The following is an 18,396-nucleotide window of genomic DNA, read 5'->3' as shown; positions in this document are numbered from 1 at the left end:
GTCACTTAGTATGGTGGTTGCTATAAAAAAAAAGGTCAAACTATTGTCTGAAGCAAATGTAATTTTCCTTTGGGCTTCCTTCTTTTCTTACTTTTTTTTATTCAATAGATATTTGTCAAATGAAAGAAACATATGACAAGATATCTTGGGTAAGCAGTCATATCCTTATACTATGAGATAAGAGAAAAATACTGTCAGTCAATTATGATCTGCCAAATCCAGGTTCAACCCAATGGAAAACTGCTTGAGCACACATAACTGGCTTTGATAAAATATATGTCCATTAATTAACTTAATTCTGAATTACTAAATTCTAGAAAATGCTATTCACACTGTGAATTCCAACACTGGAGTGTATACTCTAAAAGCAACCTCTAAAAGTTATGTAACACTTACCATTGCAGGATACTGTGATGCAGGAGGTTGTGGCTGATACACCGAATGCATTAACAACTGCTGCTGAAGCATCTGTTGCTGCTGCACTGCATGCTGATACTACAATTTGAAAAACAAATTCAATAATATTACTCATGCCATTTTTGTCCCATAGCCTTTTATTTTGAAGTATTGATCCTACCATAACAATGACTTGGGTACTCAACAGTCAAACACTAATGTGAAATACCTATAATCAGTAAGTGACTGGAACTTACATCTGCTTATTGGAACTGGTTTCAAAATAATCAATGCAACATAATAGATTCAACTAAAAGTAATTTTCAGCACAGTTTAAGATGTATGGAAGAAACCCAAACCCATTTACCAGTTGATGAAGACCCTGAAGTGATTTGTCTGCAGGAATTATAACAGTAAATTCCCACTCTCCTCTGTCTCCCCTTCAAATGATATCTTCTGGCCATCCAATGGCACCCCTATTTAACGCCTCTTCACTCTGGGTCTATCAATCAAGAGCAGACCACGAGTGCACCCATAAGAAGTGTCATGCATATAACTGGCTCAAAAATAGTTCAGGAAATGATAGAAGGATGATAACAACAGCCATTAAATTTAAAATAGTTTAGTAACACTAGAAATCTGCAGATTCTGATGAGGCAAAGAACAAAACAGAAGTTAAGGCCATTTTTTTCTATGTCCCTTCTAAATGCTGACCCCCATACACCTACACACATACATAACACACACTTAACCCAAAACAGGCAAAAAAAGAAAAACATAAAAATAAGAACAAGAACCCAAGACAATGCTACCTCTGAAAGCCTAATATCACCTTTTCAACAACCTTATTAGTCTGTATATATATGAACTCAAAATGTAACTCAAAAGATACTACTCATCATAAACTGCAGTACTTATTTCTGGTGCCAATGACTGGGTGCTTCATAAAGCCACAATGCAGCCTATTTCCACAGAGCATTCTTAAGTATCTCACAGAATGCAAATAAAATGCATTTTCTTTAATAAGCAGCAAACTGAGCAACCTGCTTACTTCAGTCCACTGTTCAACGTACCCATGACTCAAAAGGGAATTCACTGTTATCTACAATTGGCATGAATTTCACAGCTGTAGAAGCTATATATAAAAGATACAGACACTTCTATATCTCAAGTAACAGAATCACCTGCTGCATATAAGCATCCTGAAGGAGCTGCTGCTGCTGGTGAGGATGACGCTGCTGCAGATGAAGCTGCTGCAGTCTCCAGTCTCCCTGCTGTAGCTGCTGAAGGACTCGATGCTGCTGTGGAGGCTGCTGAGTGGGCCCCTGACCCAGTAAAATCTCGGGGCCATTTCCAGGTTTCAGTGGCCCTAAAAGAGGTTTTCAAAGACGTATATGAACATAATCATGATTTCAAGGGGATAGGACGGATAGGAAAATTGGAACTGAAATATATACACTGTTACATATAACACAGATAACTAAGGAGAACCTACTGTAGAGCACAGGGAACTCAGCCCAATGTTCTGTGGTGACTAAATGAGAAGGAGTCCAAAAAAGGGGTGATACATGTATAGGTAGAGCTCTGGTGCACAGCAGAAACTAATACAACACTGCAAGGCAAATAGACTCCATTTCATGGAGTAAAAATTAAAAATACTCATGATTTCAATAAAATGGTTAGACTTCAAAACACTCATTTCAGTAGTCATTAACGAAGGCATTATATCCTTATTTTATAGAAACTTCCATATGAATGTAGTCTATATGGATTATTTACTACAGCAAAAGTATTCATGAAAGTTAATTTTGACAGTTACAACTCATGAACAAGTCACTATCTTAGAAACACGTCATTTTCCGCTCTCTCTCTCCATGGACACACCAGCCAGGCCAGTTTGAAATGTTCCACATTTCTCAATTGTATGATGAGTCTGAGTCTGCATCCTGAGTCTGCATGTTTGCTGATAGGATTCTCTAACCAAAATGACAGTTTCCACGCACTGCAACTGTTGCTATCCTTTAAAATTTATCTCAAATCTCTCCTCCTTGTTCTTTCATCTAAAGCTTCCACTTGGTTTTATAACATTTATCTCAGCATTGCACACATTAACTGTTTACATGGCTATTTCCTAACTAGTATCCCTGAGAGATGGGGTGAAGACGTATTATTTATTTTAGCACCCCAAAGAACTTTTTATATAACAGATATTCAAAATTAAATGCTACTGTAGAAAAATCTACTAACACTGGCTCCTAAACAGGCATTTATTTATAAGCTTTATAAACTGTACCACAGGAAAACCCTACAAATAAACTTTAGAAATAACAAAAGAGGATGAAATACACAACTTAAAAAGAGAAAATGACAATAATTTCTATATTCTCTTCCAATAAGTTACTGTAAATTCAAATGTGACTATTTAATCCTAAGGGGGAAAAGGAGGGAGCATGCAAGGAGAAAGAGGACTCTTTCTCATCAATGTTAATGTCTTCAAACCTCCACAGGCCTTAAATACAGCATCTCTATGAAGACAGTTTTATGACCATTTCTAACTCTTCCAAAGCAAAGTTATGACCAACCTAGATAGCATATTAAAAAGCAGAGACATTACTTTGTCAACAAAGTTCCGTCTAGTCAAGCTATGGTTTTTCCAGTGGTCATGTATGGATGTGAGAGTTGGACTGTGAAGAAAGCTGAGCACCGAAGAATTGATGCTTTTGAACTATGTGGTTGGAGAAGACTCTTGAGAGTCCCTTGGACTGCAAGGAGATCCAACCAGTCCATCCTAAAGGAGATCAGTCCCGGGTGTTCATTGGAAGAACTGATGTTGAAGCTGAAACTCCAATACTTTGGTCACCTGATGCAAAGAGCTGACTCACTGGAAAAGACCCTGATACTGGGAAAGATTGAAGGCAGGAGGAGAAGGGGATGACAGAGGATTAGATGGTTGGATGGCATCACCAACTCAATGGACATGGGTTTGGGTGGACTCCAGGAGTTGCTGATGGACAGGGAGGCCTGGTGTGCTGCGGTTCATGGGGTCTCAAAGAGTCAGACACAACTGAGTGACTGAACTGAAATGAACTGAACTCTTCAAATTATAAGAAAATGCATGTTTCTTTTAATTATTCTTGAAAATGTCTATAAAACACAAGGAATCTGTATGCACGTTTGCCACTTGATGCAAAGAGCCGACTCATTAGAAAAGACCCTGATGCTGGGAAAGACTGAAGGCAGGAGAACGGGACGACAGAGGACAAGATAGTTGGTTGGCATCACCGACTCAATGGACATGGGTTTGGGCAAGCTCTGGGAGACGGTGAAGGACAGGGAAGCCTGGGGTGCTGCAGTCCACGGGGTCCCAAGGAGTTGGACATGACTGAGCAACAACTCTTAAAATTATAACAATATGCATGTTCCTTTTAAATTATTCTTGAAAGTGTTTATAAAAATACAAGGAAGCTCTATGCACTATGCATACAGATTTATGCATAGCTCTCCAAAGTTTATTGTTGTTGTTACTGAATCTCTAAGTCATGTCCTACTCTTCTGTGAGCCCATGGACTGTGGCTGGCCAGGATCCTCTGTCCATGGGATTTCCCAAGCAAGAATACTGCAGTGGGTTGCCATTTCCTCCTCCAGGGGATCTTCCCAATCCTGGAATCAAACCCATGTCTCCTGTATTGGCAGGCAGATTCTTTACCACTGAGCCACCTGGGAGGCCCCCCCCAAAGCATATTGAGTTTAAGAAAAATCAAGCTGTAGAGAACTGTATCGAGTATGAATGCATTTGTATTTAACCCAACATGAATTATTTATATCTGTGTTTATACATGCAAAAACATAAAAAGGACTGGGAGGAGGTACACCAAACTGTTGCTAGTCTACTACAGGAAGAAAAAGAATGGAGATATCTACAGTGTTCTGAATATTACTTCTTTGTATGAATATTTTTTAAAATTTTATTCATGTGTTACTTTTATGTAAGATTTAATGGGAAAAGAAATCTTCAGAGATGTATGCATATGGGGGGAGAGGTTTTCTTCCCCAACTTAATCTGGAAGCATGTAAGAAGGAGAAGTACTGCCCCTGACATGGGGAGGCAGGCCTGACACCCCTGCATGGAGGATTCTCCTGATAAATGTGAACAGTTTTACAGAACACCAGCATCAGACAAGGCCATCCTGTGACCGTGATGGATCATGACAAGTCCACTCCATAATCATGTCTCAACACTGGCTAAATCAGGAACACTGTCCAAACCACAAAAATGACCAAACTTCTCTCAATCCTGGCCAATATGACTGAATGCTGCTTCATTTCCAAATGAGGCTTTTCCATCTCTCCTTCTACATAATGATAATATACCCCTCAGTTCAGTTCAGTTCAGTTCAGTCGCTCAGTCGTGTCCGACTCTTTGCGACCCCATGAATCGCAGCACGCCAGGCCTCCCTGTCCATCACCATCTCCCAGAGTTCACTCAGACTCACATCCATCGAGTCCGTGATGCCGTCCAGCCATCTCATCCTCGGTCGTCCCCTTCTCCTCCTGCCCCCAATCCCTCCCAGCACCAGAGTCTTTTCCAATGAGTCAACTCTTCACATGAGGTGGCCAAAGTACTGGAGATTCAGCTTTAGCATCATTCCTTCCAAAGAAATCCCAGGGTTGATCCCTTCAGAATGGACTGGTTGGATCTCCTTGCAGTCCAAGGGACTCTCAAAAGTCTTCTCCAACACCACACTTCAAAAGCATCAATTCTTCGGTGCTCAGCCTTCTCCACAGTCCAACTCTCACATCCATACATGACCGGAGGAAAAACCATAGCCTTGACTAGACGGACCTTAGTCGGCAAAGTAATGTCTCTGCTTTTGAATATACTAACTATATTGGTCATAACTTTTCTACTAAGAAGTAAGCGTCTTAATTTCATGGCTGCAGTCACCATCTGCAGTGATTTTGGAGCCCAAAACAACCAAATTCTAACACTGTTTCCACTGTTTCCCCATCTATTTCCCATGAAGTGATGGGACCGCATGCCATGATCTTCGTTTTCTAAATGTTGAGCTTTAAGCCAACTTTTTCACTCTCCTCTTTCACTTTCATCAAGAGGCTTTTTAGCTCCTCTTCACTTTCTGCCATAAGGGTGGTATCATCTGCATATCTGAGGTTATTGATATTTCTCCCAGCAATCTTGATTCCAGCTTGTGTTTCTCCCAACCCAGCTTCTCATGATGTACTCTGCATATAAGTTAAACAAGCAGGGTGACAATATCCAGCCTTGACGTACTCCTTTTCCTATTTGGAACCAGTCTGTTGTTCCATGTCCAGTTCTAACTGTTGCTTCCTGACCTGCATACAGATTTCTCAAGAGGCAGGTCAAGTGGTCTGGTATTCCCATCTCTTTCAGAATTTTCCACAGTTTATTGTGATCCACACAGTCAAAGGCTTTGGCATAGTCAATAAAGCAGAAATAGATGTGTTTCTGGAACTCTCTTGCTTTTTCCATGATCCAGCAGATGTTGGCAATTTGATCTCTGGTTCCTCTGCCTTTTCTAAAACCAGCTTGAACATAAGGGAGTTCACGGTTCACATATTGCTGAAGCCTGGCTTGGAGAATTTTGAGCATTACTTTACTAGCAAGTGAGATGAGTGCAATTGTACGGTAGTTTGAGCATTCTTTGGCATTGCCTTTCTTTGGAATTGGAATGAAAACGGACCTTTTCCAGGCCTGTGGCCACTGCTGAGTTTTCCAAATTTGCTGACATATTGAGTGCAGCACTTTCATAGCATCATCTTTCAGGATTTGAAACAGCTCAACTGGAATTCCATCACCTCCACTAGCTTTGTTCATAGTGATGCTTTCTAAGGCCCACTTGACTTCACATTCCAGGATGTCTGGCTCTAGATTAGTGATCACATCATCATGATTATCTGGGTCGTGAAGATATTTTTGTACAGTTCTTCCGTGTATTCTTGCCACCTCTTCTTAATACCTTCTGCTTCTGTTAGGTCCAGACCATTTCTGTCCTTTATCGAGCCCATCTTTGCATGAAATGTTCCCTTGAGAGGTCTGACAGAATGTGGTCCACTGGAGAAGGGAATGGCAAGCCACTTCAGTATTCTTGCCTTGAGAACCCCATGAACAGTAGGAAAAGGCAAAATGATAGGATACCAAAAGAGGAACTCCCCAAGTCATTAGGTGCCCAATATGCTACTGGAGATCAGTGGAGAAATAACTCCAGAAAGAATGAAAGGATGGAGCCAAAGCAAAAACAATACCCAGTTGTGGATGTGACTGGTGATAGAAGCAAGATCCAATGCTGTAAACAGCAATATTGCATAGGAACCTGGAATGTCAGGTCCATGAATCAAGGCAAATTGGAAGTGGTCAAACAAGAGATGGCAAGGGTGAACATCGACATTCTAGGAATCAGCGAACTAAAATGGACTGGAATGGGTGAATTTAACTCAGATGACCACTATATCTACTACTGTGGGCAGAAATCCCTCAGAAGAAATGGAGTAGCCATCATGGTCAACAAAAGAGTCTGAAATGCAGTAGTTGGATGCAGTCTCAAAAACGACAGAATGATCTCTGTTTGTCTCCAAGGCAAACCATTCAATATCACAGTTATCTAAGTCTATGTCCAACCAGTAACGCTGAAGAAACTGAAGTTGAACAGTTTTATGAAGACCTACAAGATCTTTTAGAAGTAACACCCAAAAAAGATGTCCTTTTCATTATAGGGGACTGGAATGCAAAAGTAGGAAGTCAAGAAACACCTGGAGTAACAGGCAAATTTGGCCTTGGAATGCGGAATGAAGCAGGGCAAAGACTAATAGAGTTTTGCCAAGAAAATGCAGTGGTCATAGCAAACACCCTCTTCCAACAACACAAGAGAAGACTCTGCACATGGACATCACCAGATGGTCAACACGAAAATCAGATTGATTGTATTCTTTGCAGCGAAAGATGGAGAAGCTCTATACAGTCAACAAAAACAAGACTGGGAGCTGACTGTGGCTCAGATCATGAACTCCTTATTGCCAAATTCAGACTGAAATTGAAGGAAGTAGGGAAAACCACTAGACCATTCAGGTATGACCTCAATCAAATCCCTTATGATTATACAGTGGAAGTGAGAAATAGATTTAAGGGTCTAGATCTGATAGATAGAGTGCCTGATGAACTATGGAATGAGATTCGTGACATTGTACAGGAGACTCAAGACCATCCCCACGGAAAAGAAATGCAAAAAAGCAAAATGGCTGTCTGGGGAGGCCTTACAAATAGCTGTGAAAAGAAGAGAGGCGAAAAGCAAAGGAGAAAAGGAAAGATATAAGCATCTGAATGCAGAGTTCCAAAGAACAGCAAGAAGAGATAAGAATGCCTTCTTCAGCGATCAATGCATAGAAATAGAGGAAAACAACAGAATGGGAAAGACTAGAGATCTCTTCAAGAAAATTAGAGATACTAAGGGAACATTTCATGCAATATACCCCTACCTCCCCCAAATTACCAAAAACAAGCTCAAACCCTTCCATAAGTCTTTTCAGACACCTTCTTACTGAGATACTCCCAACAGATTTCCAGGGTATCTGAGTAATAAACAAATTTATTCAAATGTAATTGTGTTCCTAGTGGTCTCTGGCTGAAGGGCTGAAATAAATGATAGGTAGGACTAATAGCATTCCCAACCCAGAAAGCTATAAAAAGGGAAATTAACATTGAATGCTTACTATGAAACAGAATTTTCAAAGATACAATACACCTTGTTATTTACTCTTTAAAACAGAATAACTGTTTTCCCATTTTACAGAAGAGACAACAGTGAGGCTAAGAAATGGTAAAATGGGAATTAGACATAAAGACTTTGTATTTCCCTATTTTCCCTTTTATTCCTCCGTCGGGTATACCTGATCACCACAGGCATATGTTACATCAGATAATATACTGTCTTCTTGAGCATATATTTTACTTAATAGTACTAATAATAGTTACTAGTGAACATTTCTGAAGGGCCTATTATGTGGCAGGCATTACAGTGAGCAGTCATTTAATCTTCACAGCAATCCTATACTTTCATAATACACATTACTAAAAAACAGAAGATACAGGACTGAAATTGAGGTTCATGAGACTCCACACGTGGGTTTTTATCCACCCTGTGGGAGTGCTCAGTTGTTTAGTCATGCTCGACTCTGCAACCTCATGGACTGCAGCCTTTCAGGCTCCTCTGTCCGTGGAATTTCCAGGCAAGGATACTACAGTGGGCTGCCATTTCCTACTCCAGCAGACCTTCCCAACCCAGAGAGTGAATCCGCATCTTCTGCCTCTCCTGCACTGGCAAGCAGTTTCTTCACCACTGCGCCACCTGGGAGGCCCGTTCAGAGTATCCTAATTTAAAACATACTGGTTGAAAACAATTTTACACAAATGCTTTGTAAGGCTAGAGTTTCAAATTCTTCCTTTCCAATACAATACAGAATTTTCTATACTCTTGAACTTTAGTCTCAACTTCCAACTCTACTAGTTCATGATAACGCTAGGGATGAGCAAGTTGTGAGCTTTTTATACCATACTTTTATACTGCCAGTAACTTACCACTGCTGAGAACTTTAGGAAAATAACTAACTGAGCTTATTACACATTAGTAGCTTTATCTTCCTTAAAGTACTATGTAATATACCTGCTTCACAATAAGTCTGCCAATAATTTACACTGCTAGGTAACCAAGCCATAAAAGGTTTATGTAAATCAGCTATAAAGGGGACGAGGATGGCAGGGCTGTATTACCTTTTGGCCTGTGATTACCGAATTCACCCGGAGCAGGGACTTTAACAGGTGTTGCTGAACTCTGAATGCTCAGCACACTGGGAGTGGCAGTAGTGGAATTGGCCTTTGGTCTTTGCCTTGGTGCAATTGAGGTTTCTGTTGGTCCAATGGTGTCTGTTATTCTACAACAGAAGAAGACATGTCATTCCAAATACTGGGGTTATTTCTAATTTACTATTTGTTCTATGAAGCATCTATTTCAGCAGATGCATATTTATTATTGTTGATGATCATGTTAGTCCTCTTGGCTTCTTCCTAAGTCTCATTATCAAGTATTAAATGTTAATAAAGATAAGGAAGTAAATGAAATAAAATGAACCAACTTCCTCAAACCGGATTGCTTCCACTCATAGTCTGCCACTGAAGCTGGCAGAAAAAAGAGTATAGGATTGCTCTTAAGGAGATAAAATAAACACACAGAAGCCTTCTCAGTAAGGTTTTAGACAAAAATGAGAGCCAACTTCCTAAACCAGTCAGAAAAATAAAAATAAACAACAAATAACAGTCTTCCTTAGCTTGGACTCAGCCTGAGAAAGAAAGAATATGTCCTAGGGCACATAAAACAAAAGAAGCCAAAGCTTTTAACAGGTGGAGCTACCGGCTCACCTTCATCTTTTTGAATCTTTTTCATTGCTTGACTTAAAACACTGATTGGAAATTATATAAATGTTTTCACACTAGGACCTAGTTTAGGTCACAGATGTGAAGTGGTCAAATGGAAATCAGGAGACACTAAATATGATCTGAGAAGACACTTCTCTTCCAAAAAAAGCCACAAAAAATGTTTAACTTACATAGTTATCAACTCTGCTTTTTATAAATTCAATACAAAAACTCATACTTTTTAATAGGTCTAAGTTCACTTTTCAAAAGGACTGCGATAAAATCTCTTCACCAAGTTCCCTTAGCACATTTTCAAATGACCTGACACTTACAATTTTTGCATATGTATGATTCATCAAGCGGACATCTGCGGCACGTAGAGAAAGTCCTGTCTACCTTGACAGACCTATACATCTGTCTACTGCACAGATTTGTAGTTCTCTCCTCTATATGTAGACACCACAAGAGGGAGCCCTGTCAACAACTATCTTCTCAGAAAGAAAGGAAGTGAAACTGAATAGAAAGACTTTGGAAAATCATAGAAATACACTGCATACGGGCAGTTTTCTGAATAGTATTTATGTTTTAGATGGAATGCAGATGATACAATGAAAACTGAACTAAATTTAAGGCAATAAAAGATCCTATGTGCATCTAACCAATTATCTCATTTAATCTAAACAAGTATTTATTGAGTTCAGATTATGGATGTGGCACTAAAACCCATGCTATACTCTCTAAACTCAAGCAATCTGGTGGAAATATTATACACAGTCTTTCCATTTGTCTAACCATTCTTTATTCAGGGGTAGTATAGGCAAAGCCTCATCCTGCCTTGTTCTTATTTTATTATAAATCACTCCACAGAGGATTCACAACACACACAAGAACAGCAAACATCTAAAAACCACATCGAAAAGCTATGCAGACTTCCCTGGTGGCTCAATTGTTGAGTCTAGCGTTTCCTAATTTATTTCCCTAATGCACCAATATCTATTATATAATCACTGTTACTGATACCCTGCAAACATGACAGTACCCAGTCTTCAAAGAATTTACAGCCTACCTGGGAAGATATGGCACATGTTCAGGAAAATAAAACACAGAAAAAATAATTAGCACTAACACTAGTAATGTCAAGAGTTTGACAGAGGGGTTATTCTACCTTTAACCTAACTTGGCTAGAGAAGGCTCAGGTGAGAACTGGAGGTACAAAAATAAATATGACCTCATCAGAGAGTAAAAGACATTAAGCAGCCTGTGAAAAAAATGGGAAGAAAATGCCTGGATGAATTAGGCAAAGAGAAAATACAAATTTAACTGAAATGAAAAACTGAGTAATTACTGGTATCAACACTGCTATACAACCTCATTTGCACTACTGTAGCTGACACAGAGCTACAGTAGTAGCTTTTTTTGTTTTGCTTTCTTTTCTTTCCACTCACTAACCTGAACAATCTTCCTAAAATATAAACTCTCTCTTCTCTTAAAATCCTTCAGTGTTTCTGTCGGCCAGGACAGTGATTCTCAACCCTGCCATCTTGAAGATACAAATCATGTAAGTTTCACATGTTTAACATTCCCAAGAGCAGATGCAAATTTGGGGGGATGGAAAGGAACTTTTAAGAAGTAAAACAAAAAGTTCACAGATTGAAGGTAGGGCAGGTAGATAATATACATAAAAGTTTTAAAACATGTAAATAATGATACTGGCTATTTAAAGACTCCCCTTCTCCCCCTCATTGGAAATATACCTTTCACATGGAAAAAAAGATTAATTTTTTACCATTTATAATTTTTACTGATACTATCAATAAAAAGTAAATTTATATTGTTGACCAGTAAGGATCAATGAACCCTATTATTTAATACACATAATATATAGTTTAACATACTATGAATAGCACTGTGAATTTCTGTTAACTATTTCATTTGTTTGTAAGTATATAGCTATAGCTTGTGTCATGGTGAAAAGACAAAGCATTATTTTTCAGTTGACTCATGCTTTTTAAAAAATTTATACTTAAAGATTTAATCATTGACAAAATAATTATTTTAAAAGACAACAATAAAACTAGCTGACAAGCCTGACAATAATTCATAATGACCATTCAACTGTAACAGCAGCTGTTAACTCCAGCTATATCATGAGTAAGACAGTCAGTCATACTGGATCCCTGCAAGTTAGATGTAACTTTACTCCTCTGTCTCTTACTCAAGAGTATTTTAAATTCAAATGAATGAAGATAATAGTTTTAGAGTGATGCTATATCTTTTTTAAAAATTAAGTCATTCCCAATTGATATTTCAACAATTTACAAATAGCAGATTATTTCTAACACATCTCACAACCAAGTTCCAAATAGCAAACTGACTACAAGGTTCACCTGCCTAAAGGCCAAAATCCAAATTTCTCAGCATGACACAGAATAAAGTTGCTCATGACTGACATTCACCTGCCTCCTCAGCTTCATTTCCCACCTCCTGCAGATGTGCCCTTATTATGCTCCCGTCTTGCAGCGTCACAAAGGCTGTTCTCACCTGAAAGGTCTGCCTGTCACAGCTTCCTACCCATTACTCCAAGTGACTAGAGTATTCATCCTTCAGGAAAGAGCTCAGCAACTCTCACCCCCAGGGAAAGGATTCCCCCTGTGCTCCTGTCCTCTGTGCCCAGTCTTTCCCTTCCTCCACTCTCAGCTGCCTGATCACTGCAAGTTGTAACTGTTCGCTGGTGTATCATCACTTGAATATGAACTCCTTAGACATACACTGCTTCTTTTTCTTTGTGTTCTCCATGTCTATATCCTGCATATAACAAGTGTGTGACAAATGGTTTTATGTATTTCATGTCAAAATACTTTGCATAAGTGAAATACAATACAAAAATCAGCTGTGATCGAGAAATCTCCCCAAACATAAAACTATACCTGTCTGATAATCTAAAATACAATCCTGTCTACTCACTTTTAAACTCAAAAAAAAAGCATGAGGAGAAAAAGTTATTAATTCAACCATTACGCAAATTTAGGCCTTAACCTACATAATCTAGATCAAACACTAATGTAGTGAATAACTATAAAATTATTTAAAACACTGTAATATTTCACGGGTCTCAAAGAGTCAGACACGACTGAGAAACTGAACAACAAATAGTCCTCTACTGGTCTTAAAAATGTTGCCACTGTAACTATTCATTGTAAATTATATACAGCTCTTCTTTTCATAAATCAATAAAAGGTCATTACAAATAAAATAAAACATAACATTTCATAAATTAGTTGTCATGTGATGAAATAACGACAAGTCCCACCTATAAGATGACCCAACGTAACATCACCAGTTACACAATCACTTCATGAAGGTGGAGAGGGAGCAGTTCAAGCGCGACTACTGTCAAACCCTGTTATCTCATACAAAAAAGCTTATTTTGAACTTGCTGTCTCAACATCATACTACATGCAGTAAGGAATACAGTATTTTTTGTGGGTAAAGATGCTATTTAATCAATGACATCTGCTAGGATTAAAAATGAGTATGGTTCCCCCCACCTTTTTTTTTTTTTTTTTTAATAAATGCCTTTTCAAATTTCAGCATAGCTTGGCCTACCTGGCTTTTATTTGGCTTTTCCTAGAAGCTGCTTCACTAGCAGTCATCGGTTCAGGAAGAGTTGAAGGAATAGGAGAATTCTTGGAAGAAAAAAAGAAAACTTTTCATTTTAATTTTCATTTCAACTGCAGAAAGTTTTATTGAAACACTACAAATATATTCGTAAACTTTAAGAGCACTGTCTGTGAGAAACTATTTCTTCACATCTTCATTTTGTACAAGTTGACACATATTTGCCCAATCTAATGCACAAATATCACTATGTGTTACACACAAGAGTCACTTTCTTATTTGTGTTCCAGAGAAACCCTTGGAAAATAAACAGAACAATATTATTATATATATATATTATACCCACTTTACAAATGGGTAAATCTGGGGTATAAAGGATCACACAATGACTACTTCACACACTGGAAAAGAAGCAAACACCAAGTACATGAATAAAGTGTTGTTTTACAGACTGGAGGTAATTTTCATGACATTGTCAAGTCCAGGAAACAAGAGCAGAGGCTTCACTGATTTGCTTCTGCTCTCTAGTGTTCAGTTTACAATAATTACTCAAAAAAATTCACAAAGTATTCAATAAATGTTTGCAGAGTGAAAAGCTAAAAATCCAGGCAAATGTTAAATAAAATTCATTACTAGAATGTGCGCAATGACTTTCAGCTTCAACCGAGAATATATTACACTGACGTAACAAGAACTTCAAAAATTGAAAAGGAAAGGCACCAAATTCCTTCTTTTTTCTTAGGGGAGTGGATTAAGTTATACACAAAGGAAACCTGTAAGAAAAAGTCAGGCCACTCAAGGTGAAAACAGCTTAAATTCAGTGTTTGATTCTAGACCTTGATTCAAGTTAGCAGACTTGTCACGTACTATTAATCCAATATAGTTAAGTACAGGGTGCAGGCAACAGATGCAATTCAAAGCCTTCTGATGGTGTCAGCTATAATACAGCTTCCTTGAACGATACACTGGGTTTTACAGTTATTATTTCTAATCCTCATAATTATCATCCTTGTTTTACAGAAAAAGTAACAAACGTTAAGCAACTTCCCAAAATATACAAAACCAGTACCGAGCCCAGTTCAGTTCAGTCCCTCAGTTGTGTCTGACTCTTGGTGATCCCATGGACCGCAGCACGCCAGGCCTCCCTGTCCATCACCAGCTCCTGGAACTTGCTCAAACTCCAGTCCATCGAGTCGGTGATGCCATCCAGTCATCTCATCCTCTGCCGTCCCCTTCTCCTCCTGCCTTCAATCTTGCCCAGCATCAGGGTCTTTTCCAATGAGTCAACTCTTCGCATGAGGTGGCCAAAGTATCAGAGTTTCAGCTTCAACATCAGTCCTTCCAATGAACACCCACAACTGATCTCCTTTAGGATGGACTGGTTGGATCTCCCTGCAGTCCAAGGGACTCTCAAGAGTCTTCTCCAGCACCACAGTTCAAAAGCATCAATTCTTCGGCACTTGGTTTTCTTTATGGTCCAACTCTTACATCCATACATGACCACTGGAAAAACCATAGCTTTGACTAGACAGACTTTTGTTGGCAAAGTAATGTCTCTGCTTTTTAATATGCTATCTAGCTTGGTCACAGCTTTTCTTTCAACAAGTAAGTATCTTTTAATTTCATGGCTGCAGTCACCATTTGCAGTGATTTTGGAGCCCATGAAAATAGTCTCTCACTGTTTCCATTGTTTCCCCATCTGTTTGCCATGAAGTGATGGGACTTGATACCATGATCTTAGTCTTCTGAATGTTGAGTTTTAAGCCAGCTTTTTCACTCTCCTTTTCACTTTCATCAAGAGGCTCTTTAGTTCCTCTTTGCTTTCTGCCAAAAGGGTGGTGTCATCTGAATATTTGAGGCTACTGATATTTCTGCCAGGAATCTTGATTCCAGTTCGTGCTTCATCCAGCCAGCATTTCACATGATGTACCCTGCATAGAAGTTAAATAAGCAGCGTGACAATATACAGCCTCGATGTACTCCTTTTCCTATTAGGAACCAGTCTGTTATTCCATGTCCAGTTCTAACTGTTGCTTCTTAACCTGCATAGATTTCTCAGGAAGCAGGTCAGGTGATCTGGTATTCCCATCTTCCCATCTCTTTGAGAATTTTTCCACAGTTTGTTGTGATCCACACAGTCAAAGGCTTTGGTATAGTCAATAAAGCCAAGGTAAATGTTTTTCTGGAAGTCTGATGCTTTTTCTGTGATCCAACAGATACTGGCAATTTGATCTCTGGTTCCTTTGCCTTTTTTAAATCCAGCTTGAACATCTGCAAGTTCACGGTTCACATACTGTTGAAGCCTGGCCTGAAGAATTTTGAGCATTACTTTGCTAGCATGTGAGATGATTGCAATTGTGAGGAAGTCTGAACGTTCTTTGGCATTGCCTTTCTTTGGGACTGGAATGAAAACTGACCTTTTCCAGTCCTGTGGACCTGAACCACTTCTCTGCATTTACAATGCCTATGCTCTGTACACCAAGGGCAACCAAACTTTCTCGGTTTACAGAATACTGAGTACCTCAGCCATTTTTCATGACACCCCCGGCCCCACCATGCTCCCCCAAAATCTAACAGTCCTGCTTTTTCAATAGTTAACTTAATAATAGTCAGTGCTATTTCAGAGATGCCACTGTGATCCCCTCAATGATGTAAAGTGTCCTGCAGTGAGTGCCATCAAGTCTACTGTAGCTCCCCAGAGCACCCCAGCACATATACTTTGTATCTGCAGCTTTGCATCAAAAATACTACTTACAAATATACTGTTAGATCACTTGTCATGAAACAAGTGACTTTGAAAGTATATATACCCACACATGATGAACTTTTAAATTCATATATATTATGATACTTATAATACAAAAACTACTTACATTAATGTTGGAGACTGGACAATCCTTTTTGGCAAATTTAAATGCAAAATATGACACTTGAAATATATCGGGTCTCCGCTCTGGATCTGGTTCAAGCATGAACCCTACAAGAATAAATCAAAATGTTAAGAAGTTTCACTGAACATAGAAGCAATTAGAGGCACATTAAAAAGATATATACTTCCATTCTAAGATTAGTGATGCTTCCAGTAAACTTTGGGAATGTTTATAGAAAATACAAAAATTGTTACTTTATACATTATCTTAAGCTAAAGATAAATGAATCCTAGGACAGGTCGGTACTGAAAGCATGAATTACAAATATGAATAATCTTCTGAGACTCTGACACAAAACAAAAAGTGAGTTTAGTCAACACGGGAATTATTCAAGAAAATTTCTGGGCTATATTAAGGGTCCTTATTTTCACTATTATCTAAAATAATTTTAACATACCTACTAATATTTTTAGGTATCTATTAATTTTTAAGGGCTTCTGAATTATGAAGAGGAAGACTAAACTGTATGTGTTACAATCTATTTAACAAAGTAGTATAGGGAAGTAGTACAGGGTTGGCACCATTGTTTTCTTAAAACACGTTTTCTTCCCACACTGATGACAGCAATATTCATCATAGTTCTGTTTCAATTTCAATATGCTATCCACAACATGTTTAGAAATACAAGCAAAGGTTTATGGTTCTATTTTGAACAGTTTTCATACCAGTCCTACAGCACTGCTTGAAAGGCCTGACCTTTTTTCTAACCAAAATGGCCACTACATTTCTTGAACTACTTGCTAAATTACAATGTCACAAGAAGGCCGACATTTCTACTCCATCCTATACATGAAAAAACCATATTTTGTTACAGTATTCTTCATGTTCTAACTCTGCTTCATTGATTAAATTCTTATCGTGTTCAAATCATTTTTAAACCTATTTGCAATGTAAAATTTACAGCATTAATTAGACAATATTCTGAAATTTGCTAACAAAATTATGTTTGGAGATAAAAGTATATAAATAACTACCTGAATATTACAAATCAAAATTAAATCCTCCTTTCAATCATATGTAATATTACAAATCAAAATTAAATCCTTTCAATCGTAAGTAATATCTGAACAAACAATATGTAATACATCTCCGACAGCAGGATAAGTTAACTTGGTTAAAAACATGGTTGTATGGCAAACAACACTAAGCACAATTTATTTGGGAGATTTTGAACTCAGTTTTATTATATTCTGTATGTCACTTGGTTTTATACACTTAAAAAGGCTAACATATACCACTTATAAAGTTGATATTTTATTATCTTATCATCTGTTAGAATGAAATAACCCAAAACATTTAATTCTATTATTTATTAGTTGATATTCAACTTCATTCCAGAAAAGATCTAAAAAATCTACAAGGTTTATTTTATCCTCCAAAACCATATTTTATCTTGATAGCAACACACATTGTTTTAGAAGCAACAACAGTACATGATATAGGAATACATTTATACAGACTTTTATAAATGCTTATCTATGTAATTTGTAGAAATGAAACAAATCACAAGAAACTTATAAAATTCATAAATCTAAAACTTTTCTATCCTAACAATTCAGTTTATTTGGCCTTTAAAATCTTATTTCAATACTAGCTAATTATAAATATTTTCCTATAGAGGAATTGAAGTGGCATACAAAACTGTAATTCTTTTTTAATATGTGAGAAAATTAAGACTAATGAAAAAGTAATGGCTGAAAGGGGAAAAAAAAGAAAAAAGAGGGATAATGTTGTCAGTAAAGAAATTACATGTTTGGTCCTACAAATGCAGGGGCAAAACTGGAAAAATTTAGCCCTCTAGCTGTCAACACAGATAGGGCAACATGATCCATTATATGAATTGCGGTATTCTTAAAAACAAACTAGGTGCTAAGAAAAAGCACCACTTCTAACATTGAAAGCAAAGAGTAAATTCTCCTCTGAGTCTTTCTAAAGATGGTTCACACTGAGTGAACAATATCCCTAAGAAACTACAATGAGTGACACGCAGTCAGGTCTTACACCCGCCTT

General features: G+C 37.9%; 1 protein-coding gene across 4 annotated transcripts in view; it reads right to left on the bottom strand.

The window, feature by feature from the left end:
* The window catches only part of BMP2K (BMP2 inducible kinase), a 121,927-nt gene that overhangs the window by 27,670 nt on the left and 75,861 nt on the right, over positions 1–18,396 (bottom strand). For all 4 annotated transcript variants that reach the window (XR_011257814.1, XR_011257815.1, XM_069594441.1 and 1 more), the window contains exons 8-12: positions 16,330–16,433; positions 13,445–13,524; positions 9,197–9,357; positions 1,581–1,765; positions 397–495 (exon numbers count right to left, since the gene is read on the bottom strand). Coding sequence is in view for 2 of the 4 variants with exons in the window: in XM_069594441.1 (XP_069450542.1) it covers positions 397–495; positions 1,581–1,765; positions 9,197–9,357; positions 13,445–13,524; positions 16,330–16,433 (629 nt within the window). In the remaining 2 variants the exon portion in view is untranslated. The remainder of the gene's footprint in view (positions 1–396; positions 496–1,580; positions 1,766–9,196; positions 9,358–13,444; positions 13,525–16,329; positions 16,434–18,396) is intronic.

The sequence above is a fragment of the Ovis canadensis genome, chromosome 6, assembly GCF_042477335.2.
Source record: "Ovis canadensis isolate MfBH-ARS-UI-01 breed Bighorn chromosome 6, ARS-UI_OviCan_v2, whole genome shotgun sequence".
NCBI lineage: Eukaryota > Metazoa > Chordata > Mammalia > Artiodactyla > Bovidae > Ovis > Ovis canadensis.
The sequence above is the reverse complement of the archived record's forward strand: the minus strand, read 5'-3'. Positions and strand labels throughout refer to the sequence as shown.